The sequence below is a fragment of the Sporothrix brasiliensis genome (assembly GCF_000820605.1).
Source record: "Sporothrix brasiliensis 5110 chromosome Unknown Cont20, whole genome shotgun sequence".
Taxonomy (NCBI): domain Eukaryota; kingdom Fungi; phylum Ascomycota; class Sordariomycetes; order Ophiostomatales; family Ophiostomataceae; genus Sporothrix; species Sporothrix brasiliensis.
Window position 1 is genome coordinate 1,309,284 of NW_024467139.1, and position 22,781 is coordinate 1,332,064.

The 22,781-nt window shown below is 53.3% G+C and overlaps 3 protein-coding genes across 3 annotated transcripts; all 3 read left to right on the forward strand.

Moving 5' to 3' along the window:
• Nucleotides 1–1,408: 1,408 nt before the first annotated feature.
• Nucleotides 1,409–5,761, forward strand: SPBR_06375 (uncharacterized protein; the record flags this gene model as incomplete). The annotated part of the gene is made up of 1 exon (XM_040764632.1): nucleotides 1,409–5,761. One exon carries the CDS (start codon nucleotides 1,409–1,411, stop codon nucleotides 5,759–5,761), a length of 4,353 nt encoding a protein of 1,450 aa, XP_040616338.1.
• Nucleotides 5,762–6,186: 425 nt separating this feature from the next.
• Nucleotides 6,187–6,638, forward strand: SPBR_07966 (uncharacterized protein; the record flags this gene model as incomplete). Its single annotated transcript, XM_040766218.1, has 2 exons — nucleotides 6,187–6,226; nucleotides 6,316–6,638. 2 exons carry the CDS (start codon nucleotides 6,187–6,189, stop codon nucleotides 6,636–6,638), a joined length of 363 nt encoding a protein of 120 aa, XP_040616339.1.
• Nucleotides 6,639–20,087: 13,449 nt separating this feature from the next.
• On the forward strand, nucleotides 20,088–22,522 carry SPBR_06683 (uncharacterized protein; the record flags this gene model as incomplete). The annotated part of the gene is made up of 4 exons (XM_040764939.1): nucleotides 20,088–20,252; nucleotides 20,749–21,205; nucleotides 21,280–21,516; nucleotides 21,588–22,522. The coding sequence occupies 4 exons, from the start codon at nucleotides 20,088–20,090 to the stop codon at nucleotides 22,520–22,522; spliced, it is 1,794 nt and encodes a 597-aa protein (XP_040616340.1).
• Nucleotides 22,523–22,781: the final 259 nt, after the last annotated feature.

Genomic DNA, 22,781 nt, shown 5'->3' on the forward strand with positions numbered 1-22,781 from the left:
TCCGAAAAAAGCAGGCCGTGCATTGTTTTTCCAAACTTGCTCAACCAGTCATAAGTCGTAGTCCAGTTCGTGCCCCAAACCTCCGACTTCGCAGCCACAGCCATCAGCTTACAGTCACTTTTAGAACCCCTCTTTTTATCACTTCATCAGTGCTCTTTGTATTCACATTTTCACAGCCATGTCCTTCCTCGCACGCCGCATCGTGAGCACTGTTTTTATAAAAGATTTTGTAGAATTCCCGTTTGCGTTATGAAACAGGCCTTCCAATACTCAACTTATCCACACTGTTCCTGCATCCACTGCACTACTTACTCCATATTACACGATCGTCACTCGTATCTCGTTGCTTGCCATTCGCTGCGTTAAGGGTCATCTGCAGGCAGCCACTGACGTCGGCTGCTGCAGCCTTGCTTCTGCAGAGTCTTACCGGGGAAAAAGCAGCTAACACCGGTGAGATGGGTGAGATGGGTGGGCATCGTGCGTTGATTAATAATGCGCGCCTTCCGCATAAAGCAAGGCGGTGAGGCAAGTTACGCCTCTAGGCCCTTTCCACTTCAACTGTTTTCCAGGCGCTTTCCGTGAGTAGGATACCTACTGTAATTACAGAAGCTTTACGTCGTCATCCGCTCTCCACCTGCACCTGCCGGCATTGAAATGCCCCCATATTTTACAGCAGCAGCAATCTTGTTGGAGGAGCGCGTGGCGCATTTGGCTTAGCGGCCCTAACTAGGCCGAACACCGCGCGACTTCCTCGAAGAAGGCAAGAAAAAAACAGGTGAGAAAGCTTACAGCGTGAATGAGAAAAAACGGAGGTGCCTGCCTTTTCAACACGGTCGTACCTGCGGTTTGCGCTGTATTACCTCGCTGTGCTCTTGCCTCCGAAGCTCGTTCGCAGCTACTCCATTTGCACGTTCCCCATTTTTATTTTCTTCGTCTATTTTGCTCCTGTCTCGTTCTCTTGTCTCGTCCTTTTGTTCCTCTGTGTCTCCCGTTTTCACCAACTCTCACTCGCAGGCCTGGGCATTCCCTCACGCAAACCCAACACCGGACCACCGCCCAATTGCGTCGGTGCTCTGTCTCAGCGGCTGTGTAAGACGGAATTGCGTTTTGCCCACCCGCATGCAGCTCCGTGCCGACCGCCGACCCTTTACCCGACCGACTTCCGCGAGCTGGTCGACTTTGCCGCAAAGGAGGCAATAGGCACGCAGCACGCACGCCGTCTCTGGGTCTACATATTGCCGGCTACGATTCGTGTGGCCTTGGTGTGCGCCCGACGACTGTATTTCCGATCGCCCCGTCGGCTGGCTTGGCGTTGCCGGCTGCCGAACCCGGAGGTTCGTGGTCGACTTTTCGATTCTGCGATAAGACAACGACGACACATAAGACGAGCAACTCAACAGCCGCCACGATGGAGGAACAGCCTTTGTTCCCCATCTTCTTTGACGACGACCAAAAGGTCATGGCCCAGTCCGGCTCCTTCTCCGGCTACCGCCCCCAGAAGCAGCTTGGAAGCGACTATTTGTCCGCGTCCGCCGAAGCCGACCAAACCTTTTGCCGAAACATTGAGGGCTGGGGTCCCCTGAGCCCTTTCCGCTACGATTTCACACCTTGCTTCCTCGATGTCGGCGTCGCCAGCGTTGCCGTCTTTGGAATCGTCGCTGGTGCGCTGGCCCTATGGTGGCTGCTGGCCAAGAAGCCCTCCAACGGCCTGGCCAAGGACGGTACCTTTTGGATTAAACAGTCGCTCTTCGGCCTCGTCATTGCCGACTTTGTGGCTCAGTTTATCATCCAGGTCACCAGCTTCCCAGACGTCTGGTTCCAGGATTTCCGGCCTTGGACTACCGTCGTCACCATCCTCTCGCTCGCCGTTGTCTTTGCCATCCAGTGGGCTGAGCACCCGCGCCTGCGCAATGCCAACGGTGTCGTGCTTTTCTACTGGCTGCTGCTTGTCCTGGCGCTGACCGTCAAGCTGCGCTCGCTCATCTCGCAGCAGATCTACAACACCAACCTGCCCTACTTTGTCACCTACTCCGTCGGCTTTGGCCTGACCATTGCCGAGTTCCTCGTTGAGTGGCTCGCGCCCCACAAGCCCAGCGCCTACGAGGCTCTCGAGGACGGCGAGGAGTGCCCGGCCGAGTACGCCACCATCTTCTCGCGCCTGACGTTCAGCTGGATGACCCCACTCATGCGCTACGGCTACAGCCAGTACCTGGTGGAGGAAGACCTCTGGGGCCTCGAGACCCAGGACCGCACCTCGCAGACGGGGAGCTCGTTTGAGAAGGCATGGCAGCACGAGGTGGGGAAGAAGGCCCGTCCTTCGCTCTGGATCGCCGCCTTCCGCGCCTACGGCGGGCCTTACACCATGGCCGCCCTCTTCAAGATTGGCAACGATCTCTCGGCCTTTGCCCAGCCACAGCTGCTGCGCTTTCTCATCGCCTTTGTCGCGTCCTACAAGACGCCCGAACCGCAGCCTGCCATCCAGGGCGCTGTCATCGCGTTTGCCATGTTTGGCGTTGCTACCTTCCAGACCATCATGATCCACCAGTACTTCCAGCTGACCTTCGTGTCGGGCATGCGCATCAAGGGCGGCCTGACCTCCTCCATCTACCGCAAGGCCCTGAAGCTGTCCAACGAAGGCCGCTCTACCAAGACCACCGGCGACATTGTCAACTACATGGCCGTCGACGTCCAGCGTCTCCAGGACTTGACCCAGTTTGCTCACCAGCTGTGGTCTGCCCCCTTCCAGATCTGCATCTGCATGTACTCGCTCTACCAGCTTGTCGGCTGGAACATGCTGGCGGGTATTGCCATCATGATCGTCATGATTCCGCTCAACGGTCTCATTGCCCGTGCCATGAAGACCCTGCAGAAACAGCAGATGAAGAACAAGGACGCTCGTAGCCGTCTCATTGCCGAGATCATCAACAACATGAAGAGCATCAAGCTCTACGCATGGGGCGCTGCCTTTATGAACAAGCTCAACTACGTCCGCAACGATCTCGAGCTCAAGAACCTGCGCCGCATCGGCGCCACTCAGGCTGGTGCCACGTTCATGTGGAACACGACGCCCTTCCTCGTGTCGTGCATGACTTTCACGTCCTTTGTCCTGACCCGCGACGAGCCTCTGACCACGGGGATCATCTTCCCCGCACTGGCCCTGTTCAACCTGTTGTCCTTCCCGCTGGCTGTGCTGCCCATGGTCATCACCTCCATTGTTGAGGCCAGTGTTGCCGTGGCCCGTCTGACGGATTTCTTTTTGGCCGAAGAGGTCCAGTCCGACGCTGTTGTGACCCGCCCTGCCGCTCAGGAAATCGGCGAGGAGTCCGTCTCGATCCGTAATGGCAACTTCTCGTGGAACCGCCACGAGGACAAGAACGTGCTCACCGACATTACTTTCTCAGCCGACAAGGGTTCACTCACGTGCGTCATCGGCCGCGTTGGTGCCGGCAAGTCCTCGCTTCTACAGAGCATTCTGGGCGACTTGTACAAGGTCAACGGCGAGGTGCAGGTCGCCGGCACCGTAGCCTACGTCGCCCAGCAGAGTTGGATTATGAATGCCACCGTCAAGGAGAACATCGTCTTTGGCTACCGCTTCGATGCCGAATTCTACGACCAGACCGTCCGGGCCTGTGCGCTGATCGACGACTTTGCCCAGCTGCCGGACGGTGACGAGACCGTCGTCGGGGAGCGCGGTATCTCGCTGTCCGGCGGCCAAAAGGCCCGTGTCTCGCTTGCCCGTGCCGTCTACGCTCGCGCCGACGTGTACCTGCTCGATGACTCGCTGTCTGCAGTCGACTCGCATGTCGGCCGCCACCTGATCAACAACGTCTTGGGCCCCAAGGGTCTCCTGCGCTCGAAGACGCGAATTCTTGCTACCAACTCGATTCCCGTCTTGCTCGAGTCCGACTCCATCTACATGCTGCGCGACGGCGAGATTGTCGAGAATGGAACCTACCGCCAGCTCGTTGCCATGAAGGGCCTCGTTCACGACCTCATCAAGACGGCCAACCAATCTGAGTCGGGCCCGTCTTCGGCCGGTGCCACCGGCTCGTCCTCGAGCACCGATTCGGAAAGCGAGACCTCGACTGTCATTGACCCGGGCACCCCTCTCAAGGACGACGAAATTGAAGAGGCGCAGGAGGGCCTCGCTGCCCTTCAGAGCATCAAGCCCGGTCCAACGTCTACCTCGCCTAAGAAGGCGCGCACCGAGAGCATGGCTACACTGCGCCGTGCCAGCGCGGCCAGCTTCCACGGGCCGCGCGGCAAGCTTACCGATGAGGAGGCTGCTGGCAGCAAGACCAAGCAGGCCAAAGAGCACAGTGAGCAGGGCAAGGTCAAGTGGCAGGTGTACCTGGAATACGCCAAGACCAACAACATGTTCGCCGTTATTGTCTATCTTACCGCCCTGGTCTCGTCCCAGCTCGTCAGCCTGGGCGCCAACTACTGGCTGAAGAAGTGGGCAGACCACAACCTCAAGGACGGCACCAACTCGCAGGTCGGAAAGTACATTGGCATTTACTTTGCCTTTGGTATCGGTTCGGCACTGCTGACCGTGGCGCAGACCCTCATCCTCTGGATCTTCTGCTCGATTGAGGCCTCACGCAAGCTGCACGAGCGCATGGCCAAGGCCATTTTCCGCTCGCCCATGTCCTTTTTCGACGTCACGCCCGCTGGCCGCATTCTGAACCGTTTCTCGAGCGACATTTACCGTGTTGACGAGGTTCTCGCGCGGACGTTCAATATGCTGTTTGTCAACTTGTCCCGCTCGGGCTTCACGCTCGGTGTGATCTCTGTTACGACACCGGCGTTTGTGGCCCTGATTGTTCCGCTCGGCCTGATGTACGTCTTCATCCAGCGCTACTACCTGTACACGTCCCGCGAACTCAAGCGGCTCGACAGCGTCTCGCGCTCCCCCATCTACGCGCATTTCCAGGAGTCCCTGGGCGGTGTGCAGACGATTCGTGCGTACCGGCAGCAGCCGCGCTTCGAGCTGGAGAACGAGTGGCGCATGGATGCCAACCTGCGTGCCTTCTACCCGTCCATCAGCTCCAACCGCTGGCTGGCGGTGCGCCTCGAGTTCATCGGCGCCATTGTCATCCTGGCGGCCGCCGGCTTCGCGGTCATCTCGGTTGCCAACCACAGCGGCCTGGATGAAGGTATGGTTGGTCTGGCCATGTCGTACGCTCTGCAGATCACGACGTCGCTGAACTGGATCGTGCGCCAGTCGGTCGAGGTGGAGACCAACATTGTCTCGGTGGAGCGCGTGCTCGAGTACGCGGCTCTGCCAAGCGAGGCGCCCGAGATTATCCACCGCAACCGCCCGCCAGTCAGCTGGCCGGCACACGGCGAGGTGGAGTTCCGCAACTACAGCGCACGCTACCGCGAGGGCTTGGACCTTGTCCTCAAGAACATCAGCCTCGACATCAAGCCGCATGAAAAGATTGGCGTCGTAGGCCGGACGGGCGCCGGCAAGTCGTCTCTGACGCTGGCGCTGTTCCGCATCATCGAGCCGGACACGGGCCACATCCGGCTTGATGATCTCAACACATCGACAATCGGCCTGCTGGACCTACGGCGTCGGTTGGCGATTATCCCTCAGGATGCAGCACTCTTCGAGGGCACAGTCCGTGACAACCTGGACCCGGCCCATGTGCATGACGACACGGAGCTTTGGACCGTTCTCGAGCACGCCCGTCTCAAGGACCATGTGTCCTCCATGGCCGGTGGCCTCGAGGCCAAGATTAACGAAGGCGGTAAGTAGAGGTGTTTTTGGCCTTTTGCCGTTGCTTATTTTTGATTTATTTGATCATTCGCCTTTTTTTTTGTCGTTCTTTCTATCTGGTCGCCCCCAACGTCCCAACGATCCAGCGTCTCAACGCCTCTCTTGCCTCGCTTCCCGACCCGTCCTCTCTGTCTACGGGGGTTGGTCTCACGGGGCATATGACTTCATAAAGGATGCAGCGACATCCTGTTGTGCGAGCATGGCGTCACCGTCTTTTCTGCACGTTACGCCCCAGCGAACATGCCTAAAAGAACGGGGGGATGCGACACAAAAGATGGACGTACCAAAAGAGGGTGTGTGTCCAGATTGTGCACGACACAACTGGAGTGGACGCGGGTGGGGGGCCAAGAGGAGTACAAAGCAAGAGACAGTGACTTTGTGTGACACGCTGAAGCGATACGATAATGGCGGGCAGTGCAGCGAGCATCTACGAGCGCAGATGTTGTGCCTGCGGTTGCGTTCCTGTGTCTTGTTGTTGCTCTTCTTTTTCTTTTTCTTTTTACTTTGGCCTTGTTTGCTAACCCACACTTTAGGCTCCAACTTATCACAGGGCCAGCGCCAGCTGGTGTCGCTGGCGCGTGCGCTATTGACGCCGTCCAACATCCTGGTGCTGGACGAAGCCACGGCTGCGGTGGACGTCGAGACGGACCGGATGCTGCAGGCGACGCTGCGGTCGCCGCTGTTTGCCAACCGCACCATCATCACGGTGGCACACCGCATCAACACGATCCTCGACAGTGACCGCGTGGTCGTGCTCGAGCGTGGCGAGGTGGCTGAGTTTGGCACGCCACAGGAGCTGATTTCGAGCCGCGGCTTATTCTACGGTCTCGTGAAGCAGGCCGGCCTGGCGGACTAAAGAGGGAGAGGAGCCTTTTCAATCCATTGGCTCGGCTGGCGTTGAAAAGTGGTGAGAAAAATACGAGAAAAAACAGTCTCGTGTCTCGGAGGAGACGACGGGAAGTAAAATATTTGACATATTTGGCGCAAAGCTAAAGTCCAGATAGGATGGATATTGGGGTTGTTTTTCTTTCTTTTTGTCTTTCTTTTGTGTATCATTTGCATGGTTGTTTCCATTGCGTTTTGTATCTACTGTACAGTCATTTATCACCATCATTGAAGTTTCGGTGGTACTGCGTTGTGATCTCACCTACTCTTGAACATTGAGCAAAACGTTACGAACCTGTACGTTTCTTTAAACGACCCCCCTCCCCCATGACAACGAAGAAAGAAAACGAAAGGCAACCTTCCAGAAAAAAGCAAATGGCGATACACACAAAGATGTTTTAAAACAGCTGGTGTATATCTCTGAAAAGGGCTGGTCCTGAACTACTTCTACTTTGCCTCCCCTGGAAATGCCCCCTTTTATGTGTTGCCCACCCAGTCGTGTCCAGCTGCCCGCCTTACGTAGCTCGCTGTCTTTTGCTTCTGCCTCTTGCCTCGTGTGTTTTGTCTCGTTTCGTTTTGGCTGCTTCTGGGTGCTTCTCTTCATCTTCTGGCTTGTTGGTCGTTTTGTTGGTGCATCCCGTTGCGGCCATTGTTTGCATTTGCTCCGTCCCTTTTCTTCCTTCCCGTCTCCCTCTCCTTTTTTTTTGCCAACCTCTGTTCCCTTCTCTTACGGCGTTGCATCAGGAAGTGCTACCCAAGACCAGTGCATGACAAGGTACTGTTTCCGGCAAAAGCAATATACCATGACCACTAAAGCCAAACAGGGAGAAAAGAGAGAGCGACACAGAGAGAGAGAGAGACCCTCCTCCCCCCTCCCCCTCCCCCTCCCCCATTTACCAGTAATGTCGGGTTTGCAGCCCACCCGCAGGGCAAGGAAGATGATGGGCACTCGATATCAAACGCTCACAATGTAGAACCGTCCAGACACAGCAGCAGATCCCGGAAAGGCAAAGCCTATTCAGAGGTGCTCCTTGTTTTTTTCATGTCCTTTTGCCTCTTCTGTCTCTTTTCCTACCCAGTCTACCCTGCCGGGTCCGTTTGTTTGCACGGCTTGTTGTCCTCCCATGTTCCGGTAGACCACAATGACACATACTACGGAGACACGTATGACGAAGACACGTATTACGGCAGACTCAAACAGTTGCAAACGGGTGCAATCGTGCTAGTGCAAGCTCCCGCTGTGTGTGTGTATTGTAACAACAAATTGGGTTAGCAGGACGCTGCGTTGTCCTCCGTCCCCTGCAAGCAAGCGAAATGCGAGGACAGGAGGGTCTATGCTGCGTTGAGGTAATCGCAGTTGCACCACCAGTAATAGACCGTACAAAATGGGTCTTACGGTGCTTTAGGATAAAAAGAGATTATCGGAGGAGAAGAGGAAGAAAGGGCATATTCAAAAGGCATTTCAACATACGATCATTATTGGCAGAAAAATGTCTGCCATACGTGATCCGGGCCCAGTTCGGGGCAGTCCCTACGATGTGAGTGGGAAGAAATAAATAATTCGTTTGTTGTTTTAGTTTGCGCAGAGAAGATTGGTCCGGACAAATGCACTTTTTTAACAAAAATAAAATAAAATAAATTGGTCAAAGCGAGAAACAACAAGAAACGCTGCGGATGGCTTCCGGTAGCATTTTTCGTTTCTTTTTCCAGTAATCTTTGACGCACTATCGACGTGCATGCATAAGAGAGAACAGGGAAAAAATGGCGAGAAAGCGGGGGCGACGAAGAAGAACATGGAAAAAGAAAAGAAAGACCAGAGCTCACTGAGTTTGCTGCAGTGAGATAAACTAGCTGTTTTACTGATTCTTTTGCAAAATAGGGAGGAAGAGGAAACGCGAGCCAACGAGATGCAGACGATGGTCAATGCCAACGGCGTAGAGAGATGGCCATGAACTCGTTTGTAGGCCAAACCTTCGCTGCACTCGTGCATCGAACAACCCACAACCCCTCTTGTTCATGCCCAAGATCCAGCACTCGTATTGCTTCTTTTGGGTGGGTTTCCTATTTATTTAATTTCTTTTTCTTTTTCTTTTTCTTTTCCCTCGCAGTGAATACGAGCAGGGAGGACCAAATGTCGTCTGGATACGTTGATGTTCTGATTGATGCACACCCCTCGTTTTTCTTGTGGTTTATCCTCACCTCGCGGGGCTTGTTTATGTTTTTTTTTCTTTTTTTTTCTTCCAGTTTGATGTGGTGGGTTGTACAATCTGCCGGTCGAAATATGACATCTTTAAGGATTTGTTCCCCGACGTTTTTGTTTTTCTCTTCGCATCCACTCTTGTCGCTGTACAGTAAAAAAACCCTTCACTTTTCTTGTGCAAGTGTGTGTTTTTATGCCCTCAATGCCCACCTTTGCATGCGTATAACTGCAGGATTCCGTACTGCATGCCTTTTTCTAAAAAGAACATAATAGAAAAAAAAAAAAAGTCCCTCTACCCACACGTCGCATGCCCATCCAGCAGGCATCTCCGTGTTCATTGCAACGCCTCTGTTTCTGGTCTGCACCTTTCCCCTTATGCCGTGCCCTGTCCACTGCGTGTTCTTAGTTTCCCTCGTCATCCCCTGCACAATCTGCTGTCGTTGCACCGCAGCAAAAAAGTCACTCTGTTTGTGTGTCGGGGCAATAGGATATCCACCTGCACCCGTTGCTCGTCCTCGTCCGTCAGCTCCCAATGCTCGACGCTGTCCAGAGGCCGGACCACTCTTGCACCGTCTTACAGGCGTGTCCACACATTGCCTGTGTACCTCTCCTCAGCTTCAATATGATCTTTTTTGTGTGCCGAGCATGCCCCTCCTCTCTTGGGCCGTTTCTAACGTCCTGTATATTCATACATTCACGCTTTACAAAAATATATATTATATTATTTCCTTTTTCAGGCTTCTCTGTTTCCAGAAGTTGTGGCCCCAGCAGAAGGGGCAACGATCGGCCCAGTATTGCCTCAGTATCTGGCCGATTGCATTTTTTTCTATTTTCATATGGGGCTCGGTGCTACCAACTTAGGCAAAACGTCGAGTGAACAAGCTGGGATCGTGCGAGCTTGGGATTTGGGAACGGGGAGCTTTGGGACAGACGCAGAATATACCTCGATTCGGAAGTTCAATTTCAATTCGCTCCGGTCGTCAGAACCCAGCCCACGGGACCGACAACATGAGGTTGATCACCCTTTGTTCAGCACTTTAGTAAGGCGCACAGAAAATGGCCTCGTCCGCGGGCAGCCGGGCAGCCGGGCACGGCAGAGAGCACCGGTGATCGAAAGCCTTGCAAAGAACGCCGTACGGAGCACGGCGTTCGGCCGCCAAACACGGCGACGTGCTGCCCGTTGGCTGTCCGTTACGAGACAAAGTACTCTGTATATTACGGCGTATGTATGTTGTATGTCGTATGTTGGCGGCCCAGATGGACAAAACGGGTGGTACGGATGGAGCCTTGTCAAAATGAAATGACACTGGGGCAGTCTCCTTCGTCAGGTCAGCCGAGCAAGCGATCAAGCGGCCAAGCGAGCAACTCGCAAGAGTGTATTTCGTAGGGGTGCAATGCGACTCCGTTTTCCGTGCCTCGCATGCCATCTTCCTCGGCAACTGTAGGTCTCCGCGAACCAAATGGCCGGATTGGTCATATTTCGAGGCCACTCCTCCGTACGGGGTGGCATTTGGGGTTGTTGGATTGGGGGCCGTTGTTAGTGACTGCGCAGAATCATCAAATCTCGACGGGGCGTCTGGGGAGAGGAAACGATCACGTCGGCCAGGACAATTCCCGAGCAAGGTGTGACTGGGTGATAAGGACGAAGGGTAGCAGTCAGGAGAGTAAAGGAGTGGGTGGGGAAGGGGAACCACCAGGTCTGGCCACAACAAGAAATGCCGTTGGAGCCACACAATGCCAAGGTCTGGTTCAGATGTAATTGGACACGGAGACGACAAATGGAGACGACGACCGACACGGCGTGATGCATAGAACGGAAGTCGACTGTATCGAGCACGTCGCAGGTGGCGTGATGGATGTCGGAAGAAACGTACTCTCCACGTCGTATTTTGAGTCCGGTTTGGATGTCGCAGCCACCGTTAAATGGAGACACATTGACAGGGACGGATGGTAAAACTACCATATTTTCTTGTCAAGCATGTGTTCAACTGTCGATCACCGGGCCTGTCTCGGGATTGGCTGTACGTCGTACGGCGTACGCACGAAAGCAAATCGCAAAGCATGCATTGTGGGGGTGGAAGAAATGAAACATGAAAATATCATGTTCTAATTCGGGCGGTGCTGGAAGAAACACAAAACCAGACATTGGTGCGGTCTGGTGAGCTGAAAACCATGACCGTCGAATGACAGTCTAGTGAAGGAAGAACAAAAGGGGACAAAAATATTGAACTTGAACAATATGAGAGTACAACTTCGAGCCATAAAAACAGGTAAAGGGCATGTGGTGGGATGTGGGCGATCCGTTGTGGGACATTTTCTGGTTTTCAATTGTCGCGATGCACCACCAAATTGCGGCGGCAGTCGACGTGCATTCTGATCAAATGACAGAAAAACATTCATCATGGTACCAGGCGTCCGTTGCGAGCGTCAGAGTCTCGTAGTTGGGTTGGCTGTTTAAGCTCCTCGAAAGGGAGAATAGCCTGTTGATAGAGGTCGAATTGCGGAGTCGACTTTACGCCGACTTCATCATCTTGTATTTTCGTTTATTTCGGCAGCCATTTGCTGCGGGTACTGGGTCGTGTGCTGCAAAGATACGGTGAACGGTGAGACTAAAAAACTGCACGCAGTCGGACTCGACAATGCGGTCGGCGATGGTCATTCTGTTGAGTGGTTCACTTCTTGCTGCTGCCCTGCTGATGGTATCGACAGAAAAGCAAAACGCTCCTAAACCTCGACTGTGAGCAAAGTACTAACAATGAAGAGAGGCCAAGAGGGGAAGGCAACGAATTGAATCGCGACGGCACCGACTCGGTACGACAGGGTAGGACGCAGTGAAGAAAAAGAAACGATAGGCAGAGCGTCCGATACTCTCCGTTGCAGTTCTGCTCCCTCATTTCCGTACGAGTTAAGACGCTGCCAGGACGGAACGGAGCACGCAACGGAAAAAAGGTTGTATGCATGACCCCCACGCGAAATGCCTTGTCGATCCCCTGGCATACCCTGTGTCCGAGTAATAAATTTCAAATAATATGGAAGTCTGGCTCGTGGTAAGGAAACCAAATCGCGCGACACGCGCTGTATTAAAGAAAAAAAAAGGCAAGGCGGAAAAGAAAGCAACGAAAGAAACAACAAATAAGTGGAATCGTTCAACTCGCATTCCGTGCCTTTCGTTTGCCAATTGGTCGTCGAGGTGCTTTCTTCTTGTAACTCATTTCTTTTCTTTAGATTGCCACGAACTGATAGGCTGGCGCTGCTGTGAACAATGGAAACGAGAGGCAAATGGTCGTTTCGTCGACGTTCTGCAGCTCTTGCTGAGGAAAGGTCGGTGAAGATCGGAAGTGGTTTATGTTTTCTTCCCTTTTCCTCGTCACGTCCTAAGCGATCGTGGATTGCTGGATCGTGCTTTTTGTTATCCAACCGGATTCGCTCGTTGTGTTGGATCATCATGCTCGCTCTTTTCTTTCCTGTCGGAGTTCGTATGTTAGCTCGTGAGTTGTTGGTACTGTGGATGGATCTCTGCTGTGTGCCTACCGCATGTACGCATGTACATGTATTATCTCATAATACGGCATCATGGGCAACACAAACATTCTGTGTCCGTACCTATAACCCCCATGGACAGCCATACATACCACTGCACATAAAGATTAGTCGTGAGACTACAACGCACAAAGCACAAATCTCTAGCTGCGTTGCCTCATTCCGCCCGTCCCTTGCAGTCGCATCCTCGCGCCTGGCCTGTCCACTTTTTTCCGCACCGAACCGTTCCGTTTAAGAGGCGGCTAGCCAACGGGGGTGGAAGGGACCTGAGAGAATGGCGGGCAAGGATTAACGGAATGGGAGTCAAGTGTTTCGTACGGTGGACGACGTATGTCGTATGGCTGTCCTTACGACATACCCGAAGAGTGCGCCGCCTGTTCAAGGCGAATGAGCGGACCACATGGGGAAATGTGGTTAGCCTGGATGCGTCAGAAGCAGATAATGATTTCTATCCAACACCAGAAATCGATACACGAGTCTGACCGCCAATGTTCCGGGCACCAGCGGTCTGGGAAGGGATGGGCATTCAAGTGGGGCGTTTCCCAGCCCCTTGCGTATCCTGGCTGCACTGGAGAGTGAGGGCTGCACCCACAGACCACTCAAACCGGCGTGAGGACTGGGAACGGTGGACATCTTGTCATTTTCGAAGCGAACCTGGAGACAGAAGCGTGGGTAAGCTCATCTCTTATCGTGGTTTTGTAGCACAGGGTCCCGCCACGCTATAACACGTTTATTCGTGTATATTATGGAAGCGCAGTACTCTGACGACTTTTGGGTTGTATACAGAAGCATATTTCGTACCTGTTTGATGAATCCTTTGTGTTTGTTCATGACGGCTTGACAAAACGGGATGGCCTTTCCGGCCTCGTTTTGCTGTTCTTGGTGACACTGGCGGAAAGCAGGTAAATAAATCTCGGATAAGCAGGTAGATGCCGGGCATATTTGCAAACACGCTGCTCTGCTACTCCAGCGCTCTGCTCCAATGTCTTCTTCGGAACGCCGGCTTAGCTCGTACAAACGATTCCCAAAGCATTTGTCGACAGACTGTCGCTGGTTGTGCCACATTGGTTTTGCTTTGAACATCTGGCCTCTGTCGAGCAACGGCGTCATGAATGACCGTTTCGTCTTTCTGCCTCTATTTCGTACTCTGTATGCTATACTTTGTACGGAGTATTGCTTCGCAGTGCAGGGGGATGCGACGCCGCCGCTATGCCAGAGTTGGCGAAGGCCCGAGTGACACTTGACTGGAAGCGCCTGCGTGAGATTTTCAACCGGCGAGCAGACACAGCCAAACTGGACCGGGGGTGGTGTCCCAAGCAGAAAGCGAGCCAGTGAAGCCAGGGCCCGGGGACAAGGGGAATGGAAGCCGGGGTCGCCTTGTGTTTTCCCTTTCAGGTCTGCTCCCTGCAAGCTCACATTAAATGCTAAGAAACATTATTAGTGTCCACGTAGGTCCGTTTCTCACTGGACTCTGCATCCCCCAAGGCGAGCGGTGTCTGAAGTATGCCCCCCCCACCAAGATTGACGCACTTATACGAAGGATATTCCCGCGTTTTTGGGCGACATCGCAATAGTGTATTGGGGTAATGCTCTGGGCACGCTCAAGCACGTTGCTGTTCCTGTCGTTCGTCATATCTCACAGTTTCATTTTTGGGCAACGCAACTCACTATCGATCGTTCCTTGTTGACCTCCCTGGGAGGCGCGATGGTGGTATTGCTCGGGACATTTGCGAATCGACGTCGTCGTCTGCTTGGCCAGGACTCTGCAAGTCTCTCGTCGGTGTCGACCTTTTCGCCTGTGTTCAGGATGCTGCCAACGGCACTGGCGCTGGACCCCATGCAGCCCCCTTTCGCTTACGACGGAAGGCCATCCGCGCGAGACAGGAAGTGCAAAAAAGGCGGAAAATAGCATTCCCAAGAGGATGATAGGCCCTCGTCGGTTGCAAAGGGGCAAATCGCTGCAGAGCATTTGGGGTTGGGACGGAACACCTTGGCTGTTTTGCGGAGGAGTGGAGAGAGGCTCAGGATGAAGGGTGGTGCAGGGGCCTGGATTGTGCAGGGGGATGGCTCGCCAAAGATCCAGGCCACTCGCTGCAACCTGGGAAAGAGCAAACGACGTCGAACCAGAAAAAGAAAGAGTGTGGGTGGTCGGCGAGTTTGAGGAAAGAGCTATAGTGGTGAGCTGCTCGGATGCGACATCGTACATGTACAGCTGTCCAGAGCCAAAGAGGCGAGTGTAAAAGATCGCCGCGTCTTCGGAGCAAGCATCACTGCTGGCCATCCAGGCTGCACTACGACATACGATGTACTCCTGCTGGAGAATGTCCACGCCATTGCAGAACCCTGTGTCTCCAGCGCCCAGGGTGCTCCTTCCATTCGTGCTCGTGCACAGACACGTATGTTGCAAGCATTTCCTATTTGGACACTGGCCATTTGTTCCTTCATTGGCCTTTCTGTAATTTCATTCCCTCTTGCTCATTTTCTTTTTCTTCCCATTCGTTCTTTCTCTGTTTTTTTCTTTCTTTCCCACGCCCTCGGCCGCTCTTTCTTGCCGACGTACCCTGCGGCAGCTATTGTGGCAGTTGACATGCGTTTGTTGTTACTTCGTATCGTTTTGGGTCGTTTGTGCTTTCCTCTTTCCCATGTCAGATACATACTATTTCGGCCATTTTAGCGGTATCCTTTTCCAGCGGTTTTCGCTCCGAATCTTGGCTGGCTTGCTGGTTATTAGACCAACGTATCGAGCTAGTGCATCTGATTGACACACAGGCAACACCCCACTTATTGGCTCTCGCTCTTGCCCACTCGCGCTGTGCCTTCCCTTAGCGCTGTTTTGACGGAACGATACTCACAGTGCCTGAAAATAGCGTTGGAACCTGGAACCCGGCCATCGCTCCATTCGTTCCCGCCCGCAGCGCCCGTCTTGTTGCGTCCGTTGTCCGTGCCAATTGAGAGGTCAGAGTTTGCTCGCTCTAGTGCAGAATGGGCATCCGGCTCAGTTATGGCCAGGCTTGGCTTCGGCCAACAAAACGGCCAAGCAAAACTGTAATAACCAATACTGAAGAGCGCGTCAAACGGACAGTCTCTGCATCTCCTTGCGGACAGGAAGGAGCGACTGTAGCTAACGCTGCACAGGTAATGCAGCGATGGCTGACGAGATGGGAAAGTGTATGGGGACAGCAAGCAACCGAGCATCGCGCCTTCTGCAATGTTCAGCCCAGCCATGGGAAGGCACAATTCAAGCCAGGCAGAAAGCAGTATGGTCGCGCCTTCCTCTCAGACATCCATCCGCACAATTCGCACGGCGTCTTGGATCCTTCGTGTTTGTTTTGCGAACTCAGTAGAAACGTTCACGGCGACATCTTTGACTTCTTCTCTCCTGTTACCGACTGCAATCTCTCTCCCAAAGAGCTGGCAGCGCCAAGCAAGTTGCGACCTAGTGGGAAAAGGCTGCAAGACGGTCCACTAGCTAGCACAAATAACTCGGCACGCAAGACAGACGATCATCGCCGGCCGACGGACGTAAGGGGAAACGCACCGGCGGCCTCTGTCTTCTTCCACGAAGCCACAAGACGCTGCGTCATGGCGTGTCGAAGAGGGCGATTCCGTACAAGCCGGATGAAAGCTCAAGTCACCGTTGCAAAGCCATTTTGACGCGAACGAACTGCACAAAACAATTCCATCAACAACAAGGCAGGGTTTTCAGAACGCAGTTCTACTTTTGGTGGTCCTGCACAGTCTTATTTTTCTCAGCTTCTCGTGAGTCCTTGTGGAGCTCACAAGACGGACGCGCTGCAGAGGGGTGGAGGGGTGTGGGTGGACATCCACCCAATAGGGTAGGGGGGGGATGCTGCTGAAGGGGGTGAGGTGGGAGGAGGGAGGAGGTGGGAGCCGAGCGCTCTTTTCACTTTGGCCAAGGGGAAACGTCGAGACCTCCCCCATCTCCCTCTTTCTTTTGCTGGTATTCCCTGACCGCTTGCGCGACATGCATCGAAAAGCGACACCAGTCATGGAAACGATAAAGACAAGGGGCATCTGCCTTCCCCCCCCGTCTCATAGCTAGCCTCTTGGCCATCGTTTTCAGCTGCTCTTTGCAGGCCTGGTGCCTCCTCCGTTTGTTCACCCCTCCTTCTCCGGCGCATCGTCTAGCTAGAGTGTTCGACGTTGTCTTGCTGCTAGGCTTTGTCCGCGTGCACCCACTCTTTGCCGTGGTCGTCTTGCATCTCGTTCGTCGTGTCCAGGGCCTGCCATCGCTCTGCATGCTCCTTGCCCACCGCCCCAAGCGACAGCTCATCTTCCCCATTCCCTCCATGCCTGCCTTCCAAGGACCGTCTTTTCCATCTGAGTTCACGTCCCTCCTTCTTATCGCATCGGCGACCAAGCAGCACAATTCGTCAACCACACGCCATCTGCTTGTACCAGGGCCGGGCCATTTGATGTTGCCAAGGTTGCGTCCTGTCTCCTCTCTTTTGTCCCTTTCTTTCTGGAACAAACAACTGCTCGCAGCGCTCCTCGCCGCTGTCGACGACAACATCTTCACCGAGCGTCTTGCGCTTTTGTGCCTTTCTCGGCACTCCCGTTTGTGCACAGAAATTTGGCTTGCTTCCCAGCAAACGGCTTGGATCCCACATCCCGCGTAATCTGGCGGCGCGAACTGCGGCGTTCTCCGAGAGCCCTCGAAAAGAATTCGTCATCCAGGGTCTCATCATCTCATAACGTAAATTTCAGCGACGACGCAACTCGACGACAAAACGGTACGGAGCTGTCGGTAGCAATACTAACGACAAGCATAATACGACTCGTGGGCCTATCCGTTTCCGTGTTCTGGCAACCTAGACGACTGCAGTTTCGAAACCAGACAAGTCATACAAGCCAAACATACGCAACGACTATTTTGATCATCACGGCCAGCATCGCGAGAAGCTTGCCAGCTCCTCACCACACCAATTCCGCGGCAGCCAGCTTTGCCCCTTCTGGTCCGCTTGGCTGCGTCTCAGTCTGTCCAACTCGCACTCCCGTCAATATATAGGACTTCCATCTTTCATCTCTTCAAGCAGCGAGGTCAGTTGTCAGATCTCATTTTCGCCTTCTTTTTGTGCTCCGTCTCCCATGTATCTTCCCGCCCACTATCCTCCACACAAAAAGCCATCTACCGCTCATGCCATGCACCTTATGGCTGCATTTGCCTTCCTCTGGATATCTGCCTCCCACGTCGTGCTATCTTCTTGACGTTGCCCGCCCACACTTTCCCTGTCCTCTTTTGTGCTGCAGTGTGTGTGCAATTAGAACCCCGTCCACATCACACCTGAGTGGCTTGTTGCGTACGGTACACAACATGTACAGGTACGGTCTGTGTATCTCGCACTGCATTCGTTTGGCATCGTCGTTTTGCGTCCTCTTGCGACCACTTGCGTTATTTTGCATTTATCTTGTTTTTCATATGTCGGTTTATTTGTTTGCTGCAATGCTATTATCCACCACCCAGCGGACTTCACCTGGTTGGCTGTCACACCTGTGTGCAAAGGAGTCGAAACTAGTTTCTCTCACTTCGTACCCTCGCCTGGCCCCTTTCCTCTCACCGTCACCACCGACTGCCGCCTCTACTACCCCTACCCTTCTGACTCTCTGAGTCTCTGATGAGTTGAAAGGACATGGACGGCAAGGTCTGAAAAGTTGACTTGTCGGCTCAGCCAATTATCCTTCCACCCCCCAAAATAAATATAAACTGTCGGTTCAGCCCACGAATCCACTTTTTATTCAAACAAGAAGCCCTCTCCCTTCTCACCCCCATATCCTCTTTCAAGACAAACAAAACTCATAGTCCCCAGACTGCGAGAGACACGGCTGTGGTAATCTATCTCAGTGATGAGAACTCGCAGCGTAGTGTACGAGCACAGAGTAGTTGTGCAAACAGCGCTACCCCTCCAACCTGCCTCGCCATCGCCTCCCTTATGTCTCACGACATGTATCCTACGAGGACACAAAACACACTGCATTTGATTGTTTCAGTTCCTTTTATTTCACCATCATTTGGCTTTTATTGCAGGGCTACTCCGTCAGAATTGAGTCTTAAAAGGCGGCAACCCTAGCACCGTCATATATACACACCCTCCCCCATCAGTACTGTCCGCTCTCTTTCGACCCCCCTTCGAAGCAACGATCTATGAGTACGACGTGCTTTGTACGGTGTACATCGTGGATTTCATCCACTCTAATACCGTTGACCTACAGAGACTGATCACATACCTACTACAGACCTCAGACCTTTTCGCCCTACGCACAAGATTTTTGCTATCCGGCCGTCTGGTCTTTGGCTTCGTTCTGGGACTTACGATCACTCCACTTCCACATCATACTCTTCCCACAGAGCCTCGCACACCTCGCAATTGCGTCCAGGGCATGGAACCAGTCTCTCTGAAGACGAATTGCTATTCTCTTGTACCCCTCGTCTGGTCCAGATAGATTGCCCGTCGTACACAATCTCGCCACAAGAAAACGAACACCCGCCTCCCGTCCATTGACCCCCGGTAACCACCGGCGCCCACTTCGTTCATCTACTTGCTGTACGAGGGCGGTCCGTACACGTCCATACTTGGCTACCTTTTGTTACTGTTCTCTCTGGGAGAAAGGGCAACAAGATTCGACCAGTTACAGCGCATCTGCCTGCGGCTTGATTCGTTGTGCGCTTGCTTTTCGACATCGTCTACGGGACACTGCATCGCTGCTCCCGTTACCCTTGCGTTACGTCTTCAGAGACATTGCCCATTACTCCTCTTTTCTTCTTGGCTTGCAAACGGATTCGCTTTGCCCTCTCTCTGGCCTTGCCATTCCATCTGCTGACACTCTGTGCTTCCCTTCTTACTCGACAGCAGAAGGTTAAGATCCATCCTGTGCCTCCGGACAGCGCCCCAGTCCAGACCTGTTGGTGCTTTATTTTTGGGCTCGCCCCCCTGGTCTGCGTCGTCGTTATATTTCTCTTGCCTTCACTTTCTTTGTTCCTCGTTTCCGTTCTTGTCTGCTGCCAAATTACCGGGACATTATCACTCCCAATTCGTCACGGCGAGATCCGATATATTCCAGTCTGTTTCGACGACCATCATATGTCAGATATTTTTTCCTCGCCTGACTCGCTTCCTATCTCCCAACAACGAGCTGAAGTGAACAGAAAACTCTAGGCGAACCTGACCGACAAAGAAAGAGGATCGCCGAAACTTGTCCCTCCGCCTCTCTTACGAGCTTATGACTTATCCTTTACGTGACGACACGCCCCTTTGATCCCAAGCTCTCAATTTTCTTGACCCTACCACGACTGGTCAACAAGCATCTTTTCATTTCCTCATATGAACGCATATATATTTGAGACTAGGGTTTCTCTAGGAGGATAATTACGGCAACCAGCTTCGCTGCAACACTTAGCGAGACGACAGAATCTCTCTTTTTTTGCTTTGGGTAAACACGCTGACGAATATAAAAAGAACCCGGGGATAGCCACGTCACCAAGGCTTTTTGGCGATATAAGACTGACAGGTGCCGAACGGCCTCGTCAGTTCTACCTTCTTTCTCTTTTCTTCAAAATCAAATCCGACATCTCTCACCGGCGAATGCTGGCGCATCAACAAATCTTGATAGTTTGCTCTACTTCCTGGATTCTTCTTTTCATTTCCTGTTGGGCAGACAACCATGGGTCGGGATTACTTTCTTCCACACCCCCAATGGCAGTCGTCTGACAGACTTGCTTCGGGCGGCGAACGTGTTATGGACAACGGCAGCAGCAACAGCAGCAGCAATGGCAACAACAACAGATATCAGCATCACGACCCGTCCGGTGACATGTCACGGCCGATGGTGAGTCCCCTCGCTTCTTGTATCCTGTTTTCCATGAACAAATGACAACATAGGAGACGATGTTGTGGATTGCAGCGATCCTCTGCTATTTTTCCTGGGCTGACAGGTCGTGCAATTGCTTTTAGAGCATCGAGCGAGCACTTCGCGACCAGTGCCGCATCCCTGCCCAGTGCTACTTTGTTTCGGCAATTCTTGATAATGGAGAGAGTGTCACTTTCTCGGGGCCTACGGAGTACAAGGAAAAGATTCCCACCTTTTTCGACATGAACCGCTGGATGCGTTGTGCAACTGGGCAGTCGCCTTCAGGTAAAGTTAATATCCGTCTCGACAGGAAGCAGACTCGCGTCAGTCAAGTCTTACGGTGGCAAGACGCAAGGTGACGTGTCTAACAGCGTTTGAATTCGCCATGTTTTTGATAATAGTAGGCGACTTACTACCTGCCCCAGACTCTGTGTATGAAGACCATCACGGGCATTCGCGCTCCCGCTCTCGCCAGCCGCAAAGTCAAGGTTCCAGCCAGGTGCTTGGACAGCAGGGACTTGAGTACGAAGGACGTCGTTCCGGGTATGATCGCCGCCGCATCCAGGGCATGGACGAATTTGACGAGGACATTTATCGCAACAGGAAACGGGCCAGAGGTACGGCATCTCGCCGCATCGCCGAGATGGCGGAAGAGCGGCCCGTCCGCGTAACACAGCCGACAAAGATCCCCATCCGGATCAGCGAGGAGCAGGCCATCTGGAACATCTACGACCAGCGCTTTCGTGGTCTGCAGCAAACCGCCTGCAAGCTCATTGCTAAAGCCTGGGTCAAGCTTGTTGAGCCCAAGAAGCAGTCAACTCATCCTTACACTGGCAGTGATGAAAAGGCCCCTGACTGGTGGCCGAAGCCGTGGGGCACAACTCGTGACGAGAAGGTCCGCCATAAGGAGCCAGATCACTTGTACAAGAAGGGTAAGCTGTGCCATTCCGGCCGCCTCTCCAGCTGTTGGAGTATATCAGCAGACTCTTATCTAACAACCCCATAGAGCGGGTGCATCTTTTAAAGCACATCCTTCGCATGATCGTCTTACCCAACTCGGAACAGCACCCCGATATCCAGAAGCTCAATCTCAACGTTGCAAAGCTAGAGGAAGCTACGATGGAAGTACTGTCTAGCTTCTTCACCGACAAAGACTCACCAAACAACATAAAAAAGAAGCCGTACTTGAAGGAAATTTTCCTTTTGGCGAAATACGAGGAGCGTTTCAGAAACGGTGAAATTGGTGAGTCTAGCTTTATTGACTTGTCTTTGCATAAGTACGTTTCCATCATAATCCTTGCTAACCCGTTGTAGATGCTACCACCAATGTGTACATCATGAGCGAAGACAAGATCCCGGACAACTACACGTCTGAGAACGACGAGTCTGCGGCGATCAAGGAAGATGAGGACCAGGAAGTGCTTCGTGGGCCGGTGACCATCTCGCCCCGACGGCCAATGCCCGGCGCCTTAATTGCTCCTGCGCGAGCCACAACCTCCGCTGGAGTGCCCATGTCTGCCAATACGTCGACTCCAAGCCACAACGGCGACCACAGTCCTGGAACTGGCATGCCTACCGGTGCAGGGGCCTCGGCCTCGCATCCATTCATGGGCGAACTGCCTCACCGAAACCATCCAACGTATCCTCCTTCGCAGTTGATGCACCCAGACTTGGGCACAAACGACCAACATGCAGCCTACGTTGACGGTGGCAGTCTAGCCGTGAGCAACAGCCCCGGCCATCATCATCACAGTGCCATAGCCGACGGCCATGGCGGTGTGGCTCTCCAACAGATGGTCACGAACCCACACGAGACGAGCCGACGGTCGTCCATTTTCAGTCCAACAACTGAGTACAACAACACGCCAACTTCGACGAGCATGTACCAGACATGGCAGCAAGGCTCGAACGCGCCAAGTGCTTCGCCACTGTATGCCTTTACACCACAGCAGGCCCAGATCCAACCCCAAACGCAAGCTCAACAAGCCCAACATGGGTCCTTTGTACCTCAAGGCCCGGTTGGTATGCCTCCGCAGAGCCACGGTTACATGAGCCACGGATTTGAACAGCTGCCACGGAATACGTACGAGACGGCTTCCCATGACTCCATCTACCGCCAAAGCAACGTTCCGCCCGGCGCTGTTAACCCACAGGGCACCTATTCGATGCCGCTCGCACCACAGGACTCGCGTGCTTTGCCAGGACATAGTCTCAAGCCCGAACCGCCGAATCGAGGTCTTTTGCATTAGCCGGTGCGATGTGGTACTTGGACGGTTTTTCAATTTGCAGTGATCTTTTTTTTTTCGCTACTTTCCATTTGCTACTTTGTTTTCCATTTTGCCCATCTATATATGATATACTCAAGCGGGCAAGTTCGTGTCCGTTTGGGCACAAGATTGTCGGGTTCCAGCGTCTTTGTATTGCAGCCTTATTACAGTAGTTTTTTGTTGCCCACTTCTTTTCCATAGTGCCCCCATATCATCTCATATTGGCGTTTGATTTTTTTTG